The 20,273-nt window shown below is 42.7% G+C and overlaps 1 protein-coding gene across 2 annotated transcripts in view; it reads left to right on the plus strand.

Moving 5' to 3' along the window:
• The window catches only part of HS3ST5 (heparan sulfate-glucosamine 3-sulfotransferase 5), a 147,732-nt gene extending 127,721 nt beyond the window's left edge, over nt 1–20,011 (plus strand). For both annotated transcript variants that reach the window (XM_033938651.1, XM_033938652.1), the window contains 2 exons: nt 9,192–9,330; nt 17,671–20,011. In XM_033938651.1, coding sequence (XP_033794542.1) covers nt 9,224–9,330; nt 17,671–18,598 — 1,035 coding nt within the window. In that variant the 5' untranslated portion in view covers nt 9,192–9,223 and the 3' untranslated portion in view covers nt 18,599–20,011. The remainder of the gene's footprint in view (nt 1–9,191; nt 9,331–17,670) is intronic.
• The last annotated feature ends 262 nt before the right edge of the window (nt 20,012–20,273 follow it).

Raw genomic sequence — 20,273 nt, forward strand, 5'->3', positions numbered from 1 at the left:
AAAGACGCTAGAGCAAGCTTGGTCTCTTTTTAAGGATACGGTCACCAAGGCGCAAAATCTATCTATACCGCATATCAACGAGGGATGAAAGAGAAAAAAGAATAAAGAACCGGCGTGGCTCACTGTAGAGGTAAAGGAAGCGATCAGAGACAAAAAAAAAAACTTCATTTAAGGAATGGAAAAGATCAAAAACGGACGAAAACTGGAATAAGCACAAACAACATCAACGCAGGTGGAAAAAGGGGCCAAAAGACACTACGAGGAAAAAATAGCCAAGGAGGCAAAAAAACTTCAAGCCGTTCTTTCGATATATTAAAGGGAAGGAAGCGGTGGGACCGTTGGATGACCAAGGAATAAAGGGAGCACTAAAGGATGACAAAGCAATCGCCGACAGACTGAACACGTTTTTTACGTCTGTATTTACCAAAGAGGATATATACAGCATACCGAAACCCATCAGGCTATATGCTGGAAGTGAAAACGGGAAACAGGGTTAAAACAGTCAGTCAAATTGATAGACTTAAGAGCGATAAATCCCCGGGACCGGATGGCATCCATCCGAGAGTCATCAAGGAACTGAAAGGGACCATAGCAGAACTGCTTCAACTAATAGCCAATCTGTCGATCAAATGGGGAAAGATTCCGGAGGACTGGAAGGTAGCGAATGTTACGCCGATTTTCAAAAAAGGTTCGAGGGGAGACCTGGGAAATTACAGACCGGTGAGTCTGACCTCGGTACCAATACCGGTACCGGGAAAGATGGTAGAGGCGATGATAAAGGATCGCATCATTGATCACCTTGACGGACACGGTCTGATGAGGACCAGCCAGCACGGTTTCAGCAAAGGCAGATCTTGTTTGAGAAACTTGCTGCACTTCTTCGAGGGAGTAAACAGGCAGAAAGCGTTTGACAAGGTTCCGCATGAATGACTACTTTGGCAAATTGTGAGCCATGGAATCGAGGGTGAAATACTCACGTGGATTAAAAACTGGCTGGAGCATAGGAAACAGAGAGTGGGAGTAAATGGACATAAGAACATAAGAATTGCTGCTGCTTGGTCAGACCAGTGGTCCATCAGTCCGTTCACGTGGCAGCCCTCTGGTCAAAGACCAGTGCCCTAACTGAGACTAGCTCTACCTGCATATGTTCTGGTTCAGCAGGAACTTGTCTAACATTGTCTTTAATCCCTGGAGGGTGTTTCCCCTATGACAGACTCCGGAAGAGCGTTCCAGTTTTTTACCACTCTCTGGGTGAAGAAGAACTTCATTATGTTCGTACGGAATCTATCCCCTTTCAATTTTAGAGAGTGTCTTCTCGTTCTCCCTACCCTGCAGAGGGTGAACAACCTGTCCTTATCTACTAAGTCTATTCCCTTCAGTACCTTGAATGTTTCGATCATGTCCCATCTTAATCTCCTCTATTTGAGGAAGAAGAGGCCCAGTTTCTCTAATCTTTCGCTGTACGGCAACTCCTCCAGCCCCTTAACCATCTTAGTCACTTTTCTCATGGCCCGGTATAGCGGCATGATAGCGTGGGTATTTCTCCTACTGTTGGGGGGTAGGTTGCTTGACAGCAGCGGGAGGAATTGGGCATGCATCCCTCCTGCTAATCTTCGATGAAGTTACAGGGAAATACTTTTAAAACCAATAGGAGGAAAATTTTTTTCACTCAGAGAATAGTTAAGCTCTGGAACACGTTGCTAGATGATGTGGTAAGAGCGGATAGCGAAGCTGGCTTTAAGGAAGGTATGGACAAGTTCCTGGAAGAAAAGTCCATAGTTTGTTATTGAGAAAGAAATGGGGGAAGCCATTGGATCGCTAGCATGGAATTTTGCTACTCCTTGGGTGTTGGCCAAATACTAGTGACCTGGATTGGCCACTGTGAGAACAGGCTACTGGGCTTGATGGACCATTGGTCTGACCCAGGAAGGCTGTTCTTATGTTCAATTTGGGGTCTTTTTTTTGCACGCATTTATTCTGCGCATGTGCTGATCACTATCACCAGCAATTGACCCTCTTCAAACCTCATTTACATGTGCATTTTTAAAATAATGTCTTGCCTTTTTGAAATCGTTACAGTAGCATCCGTGACAACCGCCAGTCGGATTTTACTGTGAACATTTGAGAATCTTCCCTAAATGGGCTGAAACTCTGTAAGGTGCGATTGATTGGAAGAGGCTGAAATATTCTTCTTCAGAGTTCATGAGTAGATTGTTGTTGTTCTCTAATCCAAAAAACATTTTAATTATATGGTGTTTGACAGTAATGAGGACCAAAGCTAATAGGATAATTGCAGTCTTTACAGCTGTGCTTCACACTGAGACACGTGAGACACATTGTCCCTCAGTGACCACAGCACCCCAGATCCGACACTAGATTTGCCAAATAAACAGCTGCACAGAGCTCCGTAAAATCTCTATCAGACAAATGTATGAATATAACAAGGAATTTCCCCAGTCTGCACCCACTGATCTCCTCTTCAGGGGCTATTTCTGTGTCATCATCAATTATACAGTTGATTTTAATGCACATATTGCAGATACATTTTAAAGGAAGGTCAGGGACTTCCGCTTTCTCTTTGAAAATTAGCCATTGAAAACTGTTCACTAAAAGCAGCTCTTTCTCTTTGCTTGCTGCGATTCTCAGTGTGGGGAAAGAAATTAGCATTTGGTTTCCATTTCAATCCTTTACACCTTCAGGTATCCTCGCTTAAGGTGACTAAAATCATGCTTGCTTAAAACCACATTTGAGATGCAGAAGTTAGATGAGAGTGAGAGAGAGCCAGCCATGCACCAACCTGCAAGAAGATCTTGGAGTCTGTGTGTAATGATCTCATGGTACTGATTCTCAGATCCCAAGGAATGTAGAGCACATATAAGAAGAAACATAAGCATTGGCAAGTTAGTGCAAAGCATTGATAAAGACAGCTAAGGAAGAATATGAAGAGAAACTTGCAAAAGAGGCAAAAACTCAGCAATTTTTTTAGGTACATCAGAAGCAGAAAACTTGTGAGGGAATCTGTGGGACCACTGGATGATGAAGGAGTGTAAGGGGTGCTCAGGAAGGATAAGGCCATAACGGAAAGACTGAATGAATTCTTTGATTACGGAAGAAGATGTAAGAGATCTACTTGAACCGGAAATGGTTTTCAAGCGTGATGATGTGGAGGAACTGAAAGAAATCTCGGTGAATCTAGAACATGTACTAAGCCAAATCGACAAGTTAAAAAGTGATAAATCACCTGGATCGGATGGTATACATCCCAGGGTGGAAATAACACGTTTAAAAAGGGCTCCAAGGGAGATCTGGGAAATTACAGACCGGTAAGGCTCACTTCAGTGCTGGGCAAAATGGTAAAAACAATTATAAAAAATAAAATTGTGGAACACGTAGACAAACATGATTTAATGAGATGGAGTCAGCATGGGTGCATCCGAGGGAGATCTTGCTTCACAAATTTGCTTGACTTCTTTAAAGGTGTAAATAACCATGTGGATAAAAGTGATCCAGTTTATTTAGTGTATCTAGATTTCCAGAAGCTTTTTGACAAAGTTCCTCATGAGACGCACCTGAAAAAATTAAAAACTCATAGGATAGGTGGCAAAGTTCAGTTGTGGATTAGGAAGTGGTTATCGGATAGAAAACAGAGGGTAGGGTTAAATGCTCATTTTTCTTAATGGAAGAGAGTAAACAGTGGGGTGCCACAGGGGTCTGTACTGGGACCAGTGCTGTTGAACTTATTTTAAATGATTTGGAAATCGGAATGACGAGTGATTAAATTTGCAGATGACACTAAACTGTTCAAAATTGTGGATTTTGAAAAATTGCAGGCGGACCTTTGGAAATTGGAAGACTGGGCATCCAAATGGCATACGAAATTTAATGTGGACAAATGCAAAGTGATGCACATTAGAAAGAATAACCTAAATCACAGTTACCGGATGCTAGGGTCCACCTTGGGGGTTAGCGCCCAAGGATCTGGTTATCATCGTAGACAATACAATGAAACCTGTCCAATGTGCGGTGGCGGCCAAAAAAAGCAAACAGGATGCTAGGAATTATTAAAAAAGGGATGGTTAACAAGACTAAGAATGCTATAATACCCCTGTATTACAGCATGGTGCAACCTCATCTGGAGTATTGCGTTCAATTCTTGTCTCCTTATCTCAAGAAAGGTATAGTGGTGCTATAAAAGGTTCAAAGAAGAGCGACCAAGATGGTAAAGGGGATGGAACTCCTCTTGTATGAGGAAAGACTAAAAAGGTTAGGGCTCTTCAGCTTGGAAAAGAGACGGCTGAGGGGAGATATGACTGAAGTCTACAAAATCCTGAGTGGAGTAGAACATGTACAAGTGGATCGATTTTTCACTCTGTCAAAAATTACAGACTAAGGGACATGCGATTAAGTTACAGGGAAATACTTTTAAAACCAATAGGAGGAAATTTTTACAAGTTCTGCACCCCTGATGGATTCTTGTTGGAAGTACAGTGACAGAAAGCAGCGGCGGTAACTGCTGTGACGTCGGAGAAGTTACCACTGCTGCCAGTGCTAAAACCCGCGCTATGCATTAGTAGAAAAGGGGGTAACTGAATTACAAGTCTTACAAGTTTATTAAAATTTTGCTATCCTGCACCAAGGGAAATATATTTATACAAATGATATTATCTTGATATTCCCTGTTCCTCAAATATCCCTTTTGAAGTATCTTGGATAGAAAAGGTTTTACTGTTGATCCATAATTGGATGACCGATTTTAAGTTAAAATTAAATAACGAAAAAACTAGAGTTGTCTTGGCTTCTAGTAATAAGATAGATGAATAAAAGTTACAGTTAAATGGTATTAATTACATCATTATTCTGACAATAAAAATTTTAGATTGGAAGTTATCAATGAAATCACAAGCAGATTTTGGTACTTTAACAAGGAAGTTAATGTTCATTTGTTCTTATTTTGAACCTTATCTGTTTCAACTACTGTACAATCTATTTTATCCTAGATTATTGCAATAATATACTTAGCAGGTTCCTATAAAAATTTCCAAAAGTTACAAATTATCCCAAATTCTGCAGTGCATCTGATAATTAAACTGAAAAAATTTGATCATCCTTCCGTTTTCTACCAGAAATGACAAAGGTATTATTCAAATTGAGATGTGTTTGTTATAAGATCACTTTGTCAACCAGATAAAGACAGGTTGTTCACCCTCTCCAAGGTAGGGAGAACAAGAGGGCTCTCGCTAAAGTTAAAAGGGGATCGATTCCGTACAAACATAAGGAAGTTCTTCTTCACCCAGAGAGTGGTAGAAAAGTGGAACGCTCTTCCGGAGTCTGTCATAGGGGAAAACACCCTCCAGGGATTCAAGACAAAGTTGGATAAGTTCCTGCTGAACCGGAACGTATGCAAGTAAGGCTAGACTCAGTTAGGGCACTGGTCTTTGACCAGAGGGCCGCCGCGTGAGCAGACTGCTGGGCACGATGGACCACTGGTCTGACCCAGCAGCGACAATTCTTATGGGTAATATTTAAATAACCCAATTTAAAAAACCCCCTTTTAACTCAGGCTGTGAGAGTTCGCTCCTTGTCTTTTCCAATTCCTGACTCAGCAAACTCTATACCCATTGTTCAATATTAGAAGCAATGCATTATGGCACAGTTGCAATTTACTAGGTGAAAATCCTTAATTTTAGAGACCCCAGCAGAAAGCATTGCTTTTACAGTGCATTCAGCTCAGGGAATGTAAGAAAAGTACTGTCCCATCTCTAACCACTCAGACAGTTTGTGGTGTTACTCTTATTTCTATCTCGTCCTATAACTAGGATGTTTTTAGCATGAACATGTGACAGTATATCTGTGGTGGGTGAATCTGTTAAAGTGTGTGTGTTTATTTAGATCAGTGTATGAAGGGGTTGGGGTATGTGCTTCTATGTGTTTATATGGGTTGGGTGGGTTTGTGTTTTTATCAGTGGATTGGGGTGTAAGAATGTGAGGCTCTAATTATTGGCCTCTTTTACAAAGCCACACTAGTGGCTGCCGCGCGGCAACAGCCCCGAAGTCCTTTAAATCTCTATGGGCTTCGGGGCCGTTAGCGCAGCGCAGTCACTAGTGTGGCTTTGTAAAAGAGGCCGTATGTCACTATACATAATGGAACTCTGGGGGTGTTGGTGTCAGTCTATATGAGGTGGGAAGGGGGTACATGAGTATTGTGGGGCGTTTGTGTCAGTGTGTATAGGTATATTGTGTATGTGCCTGTGTGTTTATATCACTATAAGTGTTTGGGGGGGGGGATGTGTTTTAGTGTTTTCATTAGTTCCATTTGTCTGTGGGGGAGAAAGCACAGTTACTTACCGAAACAGGTGTTATCTGGACACAGCAGGCAGATATACTCACATATGGTTGACATCATCCATAGAGCCCGGCAAGGACAGTTTGACAAGTGAATTGTCACTTTAAGTTTTTAGAAACTTCATGAGTGCCCGCAACTTCCTCTAGTCTTTATAATTTTTGACGGACTGAAAAATCGATCCACTTGTACCCGTTCTACTCCACTCAGGGTTTTGTAGACTTCAATTATATCTCCCCTCAGCCGTCTCTTTTCCAAGATGAAGAGCCCTAACCGTTTTAGTCTTTCCTCATACGAGAGGAGTTCCATCCCCTTTACCATCTTGGTTGCTCTTCTTTGAACTCTCTCCAGCACTACTATATCTTTCTTAAGATAAGGAGACCAGAATTGAATGCAATACTCCAGATGAGATCACACCATGGAGTGATACAGGGGCATTATAACATTCTTAGTCTTGTTAACCATCCCTTTTTAAATAATTCCTAGCATCCTGTATACTTTTTTGGCCATGGCTGCAAATTGGGCGGAAGGTTTAATCGTATTGTCTATAATGACACTCAGATCTTTTTCTTGGGCACTAACCCCCAAGGTGGACCCTAGCATCTGGTAACTGTGATTTGGGTTATTCTTCCCAATGTGCCTCACTTTGCATTTGTCCACATTAAATTTCATCTGCTACCTGGTTGCCCAGTCTTCCAATATCCAAAGGTCTACCTGTAATTTTTCATAATCCGCATGCATTTTAACAACTTTGAACAGTTTAATGTCATCTGCAAATTTAATCACCTCACTCGTCATTCCAATTTCCAGATCATTTATAAATAAGTTAAATAGCACCAGTCCCAGTACAGATCCCTATGGTACTCCACGGTTTACTCTCCTCCATTGAGAAAAAGGACATAAGAACCTAAGAATTGCCGCTGTTGGGTCAGACCAGTGGTCCATCATGCCCAGCAGTCCGCTCCTGCGGTGGCCCTTAGGTCAAAGACCAGTGCCCTAACTGAGACTAGCCTTACCTGCGTACGTTCTGTTTCAACAGGAACTTGTCTAACTTTGTTTTCTCCTATAACAGCCTCCGGAAGAGCGTTCCAGTTTTCTACCACTCTCTGGGTGAAGAAGAACTTCCTTACATTTGTACGGAATCTATCCCCTTTTAACTCAACTCTCTGTTTTCTATCCGATAACCAATTCCTAATCCACAACTGAACTTCGCCACTTATCCCATGTCTTGTATAAGAAGGTGATGCGCAAGGCCCACCTTGATAATGAGAAGAGCCCTGCCCCCTACACAGTTGTATGTATATTGCATTTCTTGTGTGATGGATAGTAAAATTAGGTACTTGGCTCATGAACTTACAAACTTGTGATCCATCTCTGGGTGTTTGTGTCAGTGTGAATGTGTTTTAGGGTATTAGTCTATGCAAGGGAGTTGTGAGGTTTCTATAGGAATGTTTGTGGCAGTGTTTGTATGTGTAATCAGAAGCTTTCAATGCCAAACTCCAATCCACCTTCCAAGCACCAATATCTGTAATTTCTACACCTAAGCAGAGTGTATTGATGCACCTTCTTGTCCAGTTTGTCTGTCTTGACTAGTTTGTAATTAGAGAATGACACGGTGACAAAATTCATCACCATTCCCATCCCCGTGGATAACCGTGGGAAATAATCCCATGTCATTTTCTAGTGTCTATTTCAACCTTGGTCCTTCTACATCAGCATTCTTCACAGCAAAGCTTGTGGGTCAGTGGTTGTGCCCAATTATACTCTGATTCTTCCCTCTCTCCTTAAAGAATGACATGAAGATGGTTTCCTGCGGTTATCCGCGGGGACGGGGACGGTGATGAATTTTGTCACCGTGTCAATCTCTATTTGTAATCTCTTTGGAACAGGGCGTAGTAGTTTGTATGTGAATGTTTGTGTCAGTATGTAAGGAAGCTGTCAGCAGGCTGTCTGTGTGTGTGTTGTATGTACTAGTGTGTTTTACTGGGTCAGACCAATGGTCCATCTAGCCCAATATCCCATCTTCACGGAAGCCAATCCAAGTCACAAGTACCTGGCAAAAACGCCTCGGAAAACTGGGATTATTTACCCTCGAGAAGAGAAGGCTGCGAGGGGACATGATAGAGACTTTCAAAATACTAAAAGGATTCGACAAACTAGAGCAAAAAACATCGTTATTCACATTGTCAAATGTGACTTGGACAAGGGGTCATGGACTGAAACTGAGGGGCACCAGGCCCAGGACAAATATCAGAAAGTTCTGTTTCTCTCAGCGAGTGGACGCTTGGAATGCTCTCCCGGAGGAGGTTGTGTCGGAGACCACCATTCCAGGATTCAAGGGCAAGTTTGATGCACACCTTCTTGCAAAACATATTGAGGGGTACGGGTAAACAGGGTCTTTGGCAGGGAACACCGGGATTGGCCTCCGCGTGTGCGGGTCGCTGGACAGAATGGACCTAGGGTCTGATCCGGTGAATGGCATTTCTTATGTTCTAAATAGTAGCAGCATTCCATGTTACTGTCTCATGTCTGTCTCAACAGCAGACTATGGACTTTTCCTCCAGGAATTTGTCAAACCTTTTTTAAAACCAGCTACATTAACTACTCTGGTACAAGGGGTCCGAAAGGTAAAGAGCTGTGATTCTAGACCGGGCAGTTGCTTGTTGATCACTGAGGTAGACTGGTTTTTGGTATTTTCTATTGTAACTGTAAATTTGTCAACATGAACCCTTCAGGGGAATTTACAAACTTAACCTCCGTGGTTGTAGTCGGAGTTTCAGAGAGCTCATTACGTGTCCTCCAGATGTGCAATGATTGAATTTGGCTCATGTGTCTATGTTTTGCCCTGCAGATTGGTGCAGCTCTGAAGGTTAATGGAGGGCCATGCTATTCAAACAGCAAGTGGCACTGCGACAGAGGCTCCTGCTGCTGGCCAGCCTGGCTCTTGGAAGTCTACTCTATCTAGTTGCCAGAGTTGGGAGCTTGGATAGGTGAGTAAGGAAGCCACTGTGCGCATCCTTAAGAATGTGAAACCCTGCTCTCTCCTACACTGTCTATGCTCCTTTCTCCCATTCCTTGGTCCTGTTTGTTTGTCCACAGCATTATGCCATGGTCGCCCTCCCCTTAGTGACACATCTTTGCCATGAATCCTCCTGTTTGATGTTCCTTCACCTAATTCCCTGGCCACATCGCCACTCCCCCATCTAATTTAATTTAGTCCTTAGCCATTGTTTCAAGACCTAGTTAGACTAGTATTTCAACAAAGCAAAAGTGCACTCTTCCACAAGCAAAAATAGGAGATGAAGCAGGTAAGACAGCATATGTTTCCTTCCTGAATTGCTAAAAGAAAGAAGCAGAGAGAATGGAAGAGCGCCATTCTAGAGAGCCACCAGTACAAATGTGTGGCCTTATTAACAGAACTACCGACCTGGAGGAGCCATAGCAGAGGAAGTGCAGTGGGGATAGATTAGTGGGTTTTGATTACTGCAATGGGATTGACTTGGGTCTTCCATCCACTCATTAGTGTTTTCAAAATGCAACCTCTGGGATACTTAATTTGTGATCAATTACATAGAAACATAGAAACATAGAAGATGACGGCAGAAAAGGGCTACAGCCCATCAAGTCTGCCCACTCTGCTTACCCACCCCCTGTCTATGCCCTAATGACCCAATTTCCTTATTTTGACCCTCGTAGGGATCCCACATGGGTATCCCATTTATTCTTAAAGTCTGGCACGCTGTCTGCCTCGATCACCTGCACTGGAAGCTTGTTCCAATGATCAACCACTCTCTCTGTGAAGAAATACTTTCTGGTGTCGCCATGAATTTTCCGCCCCTGAGTTTGAGCGGGTGCCCTCTTGTGGCCGAGGGTCCCTTGAGAAAGAAAATATCATCTTCCACTTCGACACGTCCCGTGAGGTACTTAAATGTTTCGATCATGTCTCCCCTCTTCCTACGTTCCTCAAGAGTGTAGAGCTGCAATTTGTTCAGTCTCTCTTCGTACGAGAGACCCTTGAGCCCCGAGATCATCCTGGTGGCCGTCCGTTGAACCGATTCAATTCTGCGCACATCTTTACTGTAATGTGGCCTCCAGAATTGTACACAGTACTCCAGATGAGGTCTCACCATGGCCCTGTACAACGGCATTATGACTTCAGGCTTTCGGCTGACGAAACTTCTATTGATACAACCCAATATCTGCCTTGCCTTAGATGAAGCCTTCTCCACTTGATTGGCAGTTTTCATGTCTGCACTGATGATTACTCCTAAATCTCGTTCTGCTGAAGTCCTAGTTAAAGTTTCTCCATTCAAGAAGTACGTCCTGCATGGATTTCCGCTTCCGAGGTGCATGACCTTACATTTCTTAGCATTGAAGCCTAGCTGCCAGGTTGAGGACCAACTTTCCAATGTAAGCAGGTCCTGCGCCATATAATTCTGTAAACTGCATTCACTTACTATATTACATAGTTTGGCGTCATCGGCGAATAGTGTTATTTTACCTTGAAGCCCTTGAGTCAGATCCCCTATGAATATGTTGAAAAGGAGTGGACCCAGGACCGAGCCCTGCGGCACTCCACTGGTCACCTCCGATGTTTTAGAGAGGGTACCATTAACCACCACCCTCTGAAGTCTGCCACTCAGCCAATCATTGACCCATGCAGTTAGTGTCTCTCCTAACCCCATCGATTCCATCTTGCTTAGCAACCTGCGGTGTGGGACACTGTCAAAAGCTTTCCTGAAGTCCAGGTACACGACGTCCAAAGACTCTCCCAAGTCCAACTTTCTTGTTACCCAGTCAAAGAAGCTGATGAGATTGGATTGGCAGGACCTAGCCTTGGTGAATCCATGCTGACTGGGATCCCGAAGATTCCCTTCATTCAAGATCGTGTCCAATTTGCTTTTAATTAGTGTTTCCATGAGTTTGCACACTATTGATGTGAGACTCACCAGTCTATAATTCGCAGCCTCTGCCCTGCAACCCTTTTTATGCAGAGGAACGACATTAGCTAATTTCCATCCAGGGGAACTTTCCCCTTACTTAGGGAGAGATTGAATAGCTCAGCCAACGGTTTCGCCAGGACATCGCTCATTCTCCGAGCATTCTTGGGTGCAAATTGTCTGGTCCCATGGCTTTGTTCACCTTGAGTCTTGCCAGTTCACTGTAAACTTCACCTGGTGTGAACTCAAAATTCTGAAAATTAGTCCAATCTTGTGCATTAGCTGCCATATACAGTAGATCCATTATGGCTACAACACATACATACCAGACTGCAGATGAAGCAGTGAGGTATATTTTTTAAACAGATGGGAAATGTCTCTCATTATGCCCCCCTCACAAATTATCAAGGGGAGAGTTCACTATCCCTAGGCCTGTTCCTTTTTCGCCTTCTCCAAATCCCAGTTCTTTCTCCCCCACTTACCAGCAATTCCTCACACTATGCCACATTGATAGATAAAAATATCCACCCCCTGATTACCCTAAACAGGCACCCTTTTTTTCCTGTGGATATCCTCAAGCAGCACATTTTCCTCCCTCCCCCTCCCCTCCTTACTGACATTATTTTTTTCCTAGTCACCCTTCCTCCTTCCCCAGAGGTAGCACTTATCCCCCCCCCCTGCCATGGCATAAATATTATCCTCTTGGCCCTCTCCACTGATAGCACTTACCTCAGCAACAGCTCATGGCAGTGTGCTGCCTGAGACAATGAATGAGGTGACACCCTATCTAGGCTTACCAGATTTCTGCAAAACCCCGGACACATAAGAACATAAGAAATGCCTCCACCGAATCAGACCATTGGTCCATCCAGTTCGGTGACCCGCACACGCGGTGACCCTGCCCCGCCCTCTAAAAGCTTCTTCTCTTCTTCCCCGACGAGCTCCGGCTGCATCTGGAGGGTCTGGAGCATGCGTGGATGTGTGTGATGTTACCTGTGCAATCTCAGAAGCCCTCCAGCTGCGACTGGAGCTCGTTAAGGCTTTCTAAAACCCAGACAAACTGCCAGGCACCTGGACAGTCCTCTAAAAAGAGGCACCCAAAAGAGAGGGCCCTAACCACTAATCTGGCAGTTGCCCCAAGAGAAAAAAAATGCAATTTATATTCACAAGCTAAGGAAAACAAAACTACCAACATTATTTATGTTTGTTGAAGTTTGCTATAGGTCTTAGCAGAGGTAAATGGTATATAAAATTTTAAATAAACACATATCGGCCTTATTAAGCAAATAGGTCTAAGTGGTTTACAGCTTACAAAAAAAATGAAATCAAGTCAGAAAAGGACACCATTCAATAATACTTCACAAAAATGACTGGAGTTAAATTATGTTGCCTGGAATCCTGACTCTGCATTGTTTTAATGTTAAGTGCAAGCAAATAGTTGGCATCCACAGTGGGCACAGAGCTGCATTCGAGTAGAATGGAGTGAAATGCTGTGGTGGCCATGTTAGTCCACTTTTCAAAGTCATATATAGAAATAAAACCAAAACCAAAGGATATAAGGTGATACCTTTTGTATTGCATTTTATGATGATGAAGGTAATCTTCCCTCTTCAGATCAGAAAGAAACAAATGTAGACAAATATCAGTAGATATGAGTAAAATAGTTTAGGGACAGGAAGAGGGAGGGAGGGGTGAGATAGTGGGCAGGAGCAGTTTTAAATGTTTTTATAGTGAGAAAGAAAGCCCAGATCTCTGTTAAGTCCTGCCTGGTAGGTGTCAAAATATCTTATTTTGATTTCAAAGGTGTTACATTCTTGGATTGTTTTAAAGTTCCCTTTTAGCATTTTTACCATAAAATTTTTATTTATTTATTTAAAAACTTAATATACCGTCTGGAGTCACAACGGTTTCCAAATAAACGTACATAAAGCAAAAACAAAACCAAAAAACTACAAATCATTCTTCAGAATATTAACAATACATATAGAAACAAATTTACAGATTTTTCAATAACAGCTATGCAGACGACTGGAAAGGAAATGGAGAAAGAGCAGAAAGCAATAAATAAATACAAACTCAACATATCGTAGACACAAAAACATTAGACACAAAAAATGTATTCCACCTGTTTCTTTTGAAAGAAAAGCCTCAATAACCATGCTTTATCTATTGAGAGAGCTACTGTTAAAATCAAAGTGGAAGAAATTACGATTCCAGTATTTCAGATACATTCAGTTGTGCTTGGCCTGGTTTGAACTGTGCTTGAGGCCCATTTTTATTTGGTAGATAATACACTTGAGAAAATGAGGGAAAATGCTTGAGTACCTGATTGTAAAAACCGCTTAGATAACCTTGATAGGCGGTATATAAAATCCTAATAAACTTGAAACTTGAACTTGGTAAAGTTTCTTCTGGAACTTGTAATACTTCTACCAAATATCTCTTAAGCATCTCCCTAGAGGTTACCATTGGTAATCTAGGAAAATTAATAAGTCTCAAGTTATTATTTTGAGAATTATTCTAAGGTTCACATTATCCTTGACTAGGGTCTCTTGTAGTTGTTTAGATGCGATTAAATCTTGATCAAGCTTTTGAATACAAGATTTTGAACTCGACTAATCTTCTTTTAAATCCTTAAGCTCCTTAATATGTTGAATCAGTTTATTCTCTATATATTGGAAATTGGGGCTGATAATCTTAGAAAAGTTAGTGACTAAATCCCATAGAGAGTCCAAAGTCACCTGAGGGGGCTTCTCCCAAACTGAAAACTTTTGTTTTGTGTAGAGTTTCCCTGGTCTTGTTCCATCTGGGTCAATTTATTTATTTATTTAGATTTTTATCCCGTCCTCCCAGTAGCTCAGGACGACCTACAAGCAAACATTCACAGTGGAGTACATTTGGACAATACAATACGGCAATTTAAGTAGGGGATCAGAATGGAGAAGAGAGGGTAGAAGGGAGGGGGAGTTTGGGGGGTTGAGGGGTAGATTGCTGAACTGACTCCAGCTTCTCCTGCAGATACTCCCTGAAAAGGGGATTCTGCCTCCTTGCTCTCCGTAATGGTATCCACTGCCTCAGGATTTTCTTGGATGTAAAATTCAAATGTTTCCTGACCTTTCAAGAGAGACTCAAAAATGTCATCGAGAATTTCTTCCTTTGAGACCTGGGGTCATCTTATTGGGGGCTACATTTTACTTGAGACATTCTTGCCACCGCTCTTTAAATATGTTTTCTTTGAACCTCAACAGTTAACTGCTTTCTTGGCCCTGTCCCGAATGGAAGAGGGAAAATCAAGTGCTCTATAGTTTAAAATGTTACTCCTATCTCAGCACTATATATGGCATATTCTAAATAGAATTATAATTTTCCTTAATTTCTTGCTTATGTGAAATCTTGGATCCCAATATTGAGGACTTGAGTTTTGTTAGTTAAAATATATTTTCTTCTTTTGTTGTAAAGAATTTCAAGGTGTAAAATGCTTTATACTTTTGAAATAGTAATGTCCTACCTAACTAACTTTCTGTATGTAAATTTTAAAATTTATAAATAAATAAATTAAAAAAAAAAAAAATATTCCACCTGGTGCGACAGTTTTGATTTGGTTACAACTTTTTCCATCCAGCAGTTACTCTTCACCAGAAGGTAACTGCTGGCAACCAGTGTCCTAACACTGGACCAGGCTAGGCAAACTACTATATAAGCCTAACTCATATCAAAGAGAAATTGATTATTGTATCGTACATGAAGAAGGACACAGTACTACTCGAAAGGGTCCAGAAAAGAGTGACTAAAATGGTTAAGGGGCTGGAGGAATTGCCGTACAGCGAGAGATTAGAGAAACTGGGCCTCTTCTCCCTTGAAAAGAGGAGGCTGAGAGGGGACATGATTGAAACATTCAAGATACTGAAGGGAATAGACTTAGTAGATAAGGACAGGTTGTTCACCTCTCAAAGGTATGGAGAACGAGAGGGCACTCTCTAAAGTTAAAAGGAGATAGATTTCGTACAAACGAAAGGAAGTTCTTCTTAACCCAGAGAGTGGTGGAAATCTGGAATGCTCTTCTGGAGGCTGTTATAGGGGAAAACACCCTCAAGGGATTCAAGACAAGGTTGGACAAGTTCCTGCTGAACCGGAACGTACGCAGGTAGGGTTGATCTCAGTTAGGGCTCTGGTCTGTGATCTGGGGGCCCCCCGTGGGAGCGGACTACTGGGTGCGATGTTGGAGAACATCTGCTTCAGGGAGGTTCCATGGATCTGCACATCAGATTGGGGCTCCGCAACTTTCCCTTGGGAGTTAGCTCACTCCAAGTTCATCTGCTAGCTGGGTGTAACGCAGGCTGAACAGTTCCATGGAGGCACAACCAGGATTGGAGCCAGACTGAATTCCTCCACCAGGCGTTTGCGTGACGTGTTCATGGTGGCGGAGATCTCCGGCCGTGGTGGTTAAGCCGGTGGGGCAGTCAGAAGACTTGAACTCCAGATTTCCATTTCACTGAGGCAAAGGATCTCCCTAAAGTTTCAGCCCTGTGAGTAAATGTTGCAATTTGCTGTCAGCGCATGTTTATATGAGAACCAGCTTACAGCTTGAATCAGAGATTTTGGGGAGTCTTTAAAAAGGGGGTTTTAGGTGGTTTTCCTGCATGCCCTAATCCTAAAATCTCTATTTTAAGGGTTTTCTGTGGTTTTCCCAGGCTATTTTTAGTCAAAACAGGGCTTCTGTGGCCATTTTGGATTTTTTCAGATTTCATATTAAAGTTATTTTTCATACTTTCCAGCTTCATTTTAAACAGAAAACCACATAGATGACCTCCCCAGGACAGGATGGGATGGATTCACGCCTCATTTGCAGTGGATGGCTGTCAGTTGTGCAGCCATGTTCCATGTATGCTGCGGCCTGCTGGGAGGATGAGATTTGCTCAAATGTGGTGCCCTTGACCTCTGGGGAAGATCTTCAAGTGCTTTATGCCCAGACTCCCGCAAAATTGGTGTCAGGGGGCCTTGGGGAGTACGCTGGCAGCATTTCAGAGAACTGCAAGTATGGCTCTGGCGATAAACCTTATATATCTTCTAAGCATTCCAAATCTGAGGCACACAAGTTGGCTCCTGCCACGGGGAATTGTTTTCCCCCGGAATTTGTGAATATGTTTTATCAGGCGTACTTAGTTTAAAAGTCTCTGCCTGTTTCCCTTCCACTGGCCTCGGAGCTGGTCACAGGGATCCCTGCTCCAAGGGACCAGGGTCTACCTTCTTGTCTCCCTGTGGAGGTACCAGGGAATATGCCAGTTGTGCCATATACTCTTTCCATTCTGCTGCTTTTGCTGTGGCGGCCATAGATGTGGCAAATCAGGCAGAAATCCAGGCTCCGGACCTATGTGGAGCCTATGTGAACCCCACAGTATGCAGATTCTTTAAGCCCATGCGCCTTATGGATTTAATATTGAATCTCTGCAGGAACTGAAGCTGCAGACAGAACAGCCAGTCACTGCTGAATGTTCCCTCATGAGTGTCCAGAGACCACAATCTGCTGGGGCTGGCCAAAAGCTGCCTGTTTACCAGTGCTTCCTTTGTTTGCCAGCTACCAATACAGCATTGGGTGAGTGAGGGAAGGAGATGTGTTGTCAGGACCAGCTCTACTGCTTTGGGAATGGAAGGACGGGGTTGTTAGGACTGGCTCTGCTACTTTGAGTATGGCAGGGGGGGAGAAGGGGAGAGAGAAAGTGACCAAGAAAGAAGGAAAAAAGATGCTGGGGGTGGGGGGATGATAGTGAGGTGGGAAGGGAGACACAACTATTTTTAAATTAACTCTCAAATAACAAGAAACTACACTTATCCAGCATCCACCAATCCCCATAGGTGCCAAATAACTGAGATTCTACTGAATTGCAAAAATCTAAAATGCTAAGTACAAGAGATTGCACTAATAATTGAAAGGGAAAGTCGTCAAAATACGACCTGATTGATTTAAGTTTCCAGAACATAGTGAAACCTTTCTTGACCACAAAGTTTACCTGAGATAACATTGTGTACTCCAAAATTTTAATGATCGGCAAAGGGATACTCCAGGACTGAGTTGAGAAACACTGTTCTACCAGATAAGGTCTAGTAGTTGCATCTTGTCATCCTGATCATTTCAATGTTCTAGCCAATGACACTTCCTGGAATTGCCTCTTACGTGTTTAATGTGCAGCGCTGCATACATCTATCAGTGCTATAGAAATGATAAGTAGTGGTAATAGACTGATCACCTGCAGGATTTTGCCCCTTATTCCAGCCAGTTTTTTTGTCTTCATTTCTTGGTTCTCTACCATTCTGGGTCATTGTAATTTAGAATTTAAGCTACATTTTAAATCAATTGTTACTCTTTTTACATTGTCTTTCTACTAATTGCAGATTGCAGCCTCTCAGTCCTATGGATGGTCATCTAGGATCTCACGAGGACCAGATTCCACTACGTGCCCTGCAGTCCAAGAAGGGGCTCTTAAATGAATTCCACAAGGGCAACATCAGCCAGGAGCAGATCCAGCTCCATTCCCTTGTGCAGCAGCTACCTAAAGCCATTATCATTGGGGTAAGGAAAGGGGGCACCCGGGCCCTGCTGGAGATGCTGAACCTCCACCCTGCAGTGGTGAAAGCCTCCCAAGAAATCCACTTTTTTGACAATGAGGAGAATTATGGCAAGGGCATGGAGTGGTATCGGAGAAAGATGCCCTTCTCTTACCCTCACCAGATTACGATTGAGAAGAGCCCAGCGTACTTCATCACAGAGGACGTCCCTGAACGCATTTACAAAATGAATTCATCTGTCAAACTTTTGATCATTGTTCGTGAACCAACAACCAGGGCCATCTCTGACTATACACAGGTCCTGGAGGGCAAGGAACGGAAGAACAAGACTTATTACAAATTTGAAAAGCTGGCCATGGATGCCAAGAGCTGTGAAGTGAACACTAAGTACAAAGCTGTGAGAACCAGCATATATACCAAACATCTAGAGCGGTGGCTGAAGTACTTCCCTATTGAGCAGTTTCATATTATAGATGGAGACCGGCTCATCACAGAGCCATTGTTTGAACTGCAGCTGGTGGAGAGTTTCCTCAACCTCCCCCCTAGAATCAGTCCATACAACTTGTACTTCAATGCCACTCGTGGCTTCTTTTGCTTGCGGTTCAACATTGTCTTCAACAAGTGCCTGGCAGGTAGTAAGGGACGCACACATCCAGAAGTGAACCCAGCTGTTATCGCCAAGCTGCACAAGTTTTTCCACCCTTTCAATCAAAAGTTCTTCCAGATTACAGGGAGAACATTTAGCTGGCCCTAGTGCTGGTGCCCTGCAGACCACAGACTGCACATAGATGTACTTCAGGAGGTCTATCTGACACTTATATGCACTTTCTATGGACAGCTTTAGCAAATTAATGCTTTGTTTCCTGGTTCTCTTGGTTTGAGGGTTTTTAAAATCTATTTATATAAACAAGAAATATGTGATTGAATACCAGGCAGGATCATTTTCCTACAGAGCAGCAATGCAAAAACTGCGTTTCCTCTTTACATAAAATAATTCTTAAGGTAGAGATTGGGCTTTTGGGTCAATTCTATACTCATAGCCCAGTGCCAGAGGGATCAGTGGGAAGTCCTTTTCATGTATCTGGACATGGGGTATTGTGGGAGGAAAGGAGCAGACTGGGGATGGGAGGAAATCGAGAGCACAGCAAGATTAATAAGTATATTGTGTACTGACATGGGAGAGATTCTTCCTAGGGAGCAAAGACAATGGGAGGGAGTGTGCCCTGTATACTCACTTTGAGACTGAGCCAGTCTAACAACATTGTCCTCTCTATCTCCAGATCACAAAATTCCACAAAAGGCTGGAGAAGCAGCTAAGTCATTTGCAGAAAGGAGTTTGTAATACTGCAAACAGACGCAGCTCATGGCTTAATGCCACTTTTTGTGGGGCAGTAAATGTAATATATATATGGGCCCTACAGTTCTATGGCTTTACTGCCCTATGGAATTTGTAACTGAAAATTTTAATGCTGCAAAATGTGCTTATTGCCATGAGTGTATCTCAAAATGTTTTGAAATGAAAAATTCACTATTTTTATGCTAATTGAGCGCTGAAAAAGGTTTTAGTATTTTTAGACACCTCCCCATGCAAGTTTAACAATGATAACAGTGAGCTAGCAGACCAATCATCATTGTTTTCATAAAGTGCAAAAATGCTTCTGTCTTTGACATAAGAACTAAAGTCTGAAAACATTACTGCACTAAAGTGCGTAAACAAAAAATAGAGAAAATCTGACTTAAAAATAAGGGAAGATTCAATTCTTATCTTGATGATAATCTTTGTAGTAGAAAGGCAGATGAGTCTTGAAGCAATGGATTATAGAAGGCTTCATTCACATTCTTTTCAGCTCCACCTCCTGTATCAGTGGGCTGTGCTGCAGCTCGTCAGTTCATACGAAAGCACTATGGACTAGATTCACTAAACTTACCGATCCTGTAACGATGGTCGCAAAACCGGTTTTACAATCGTTCCTGCTCCCCGACCTGATTCACTAAACTGCTGTCCGATGAATCTCCTATCCGATCCACCCAAGCAAATAAGTAAAACCCCATGCAAAATAGCCAAGCGTTGATTCACTAACAATTGCTTGGGCATTTTGCATTGGGTTTTATGATTGTAAAACCCGACTGTGGTAGACCTGTCGATAACTGTGTCCCTCTTTTTTTGTTTTGTTGTGGTAACTGTGTTACCGACAGGCCTGTCTGTTTTTGGGTTTTTTTTCTTTTTTTTATGGCACTGATATTTTGCGTGTATTACACCTGCAAAATATCTGCCCCCCAAAAAAATAAAATTTAAAAAGCCCCCCACCCAACAAAGTGCCCCCCTCTGAACAAAAAAAAAAAAAAGACCACCACCATCACTCACTGATGCCGCAAACTAATGACAGGAGGGATGCTGACTTCCTTCTGCCATCGGGCCGATTCCTTCC

Source organism: Geotrypetes seraphini, chromosome 3 (genome assembly GCF_902459505.1).
Source record: "Geotrypetes seraphini chromosome 3, aGeoSer1.1, whole genome shotgun sequence".
NCBI classification, from domain to species: Eukaryota; Metazoa; Chordata; class Amphibia; order Gymnophiona; family Dermophiidae; genus Geotrypetes; species Geotrypetes seraphini.